Source organism: Penaeus monodon, chromosome 19 (genome assembly GCF_015228065.2).
Source record: "Penaeus monodon isolate SGIC_2016 chromosome 19, NSTDA_Pmon_1, whole genome shotgun sequence".
Taxonomy (NCBI): domain Eukaryota; kingdom Metazoa; phylum Arthropoda; class Malacostraca; order Decapoda; family Penaeidae; genus Penaeus; species Penaeus monodon.
Window position 1 is genome coordinate 39,819,749 of NC_051404.1, and position 260 is coordinate 39,820,008.

Below are 260 nucleotides of genomic sequence, written 5' to 3' on the forward strand. Positions count from 1 at the left end.
AGCCGAAGGAGTACTCACGGAGCCTGGGGTCAAACCAGGACGTGGACTTGTCGTCGTGGTTGATGAAGTAGACCTCTCCCTCGGGGGTGACGGCCTGCTCCCAGCTCTCGGGCAGCGGCCCAAGGTTCCCGTTGACCAGCGTCCCCACGTTCGGTGGCGGGGCCCCCTGAGGGGCGGCGGCCGCGGGCTGAGGTGGCTGGGGTGGAGCGCCCCCGGCTGCCTGCGACACGGCCACATGGGCGGGCTGGGAGACAGGGGCG

At 71.2% G+C, this 260-nt stretch overlaps 1 protein-coding gene across 1 annotated transcript in view; it reads right to left on the reverse strand.

The window, feature by feature from the left end:
* LOC119585229 (transcriptional coactivator YAP1-like) overlaps positions 1–260 on the reverse strand; it is a gene marked incomplete at its 5' end in the record, with an annotated part of 37,721 nt that extends 37,461 nt beyond the window's left edge. The window contains 1 exon segment of the mRNA XM_037933888.1: positions 19–260. Within this exon segment, the coding sequence (XP_037789816.1) occupies positions 19–260 (242 nt within the window).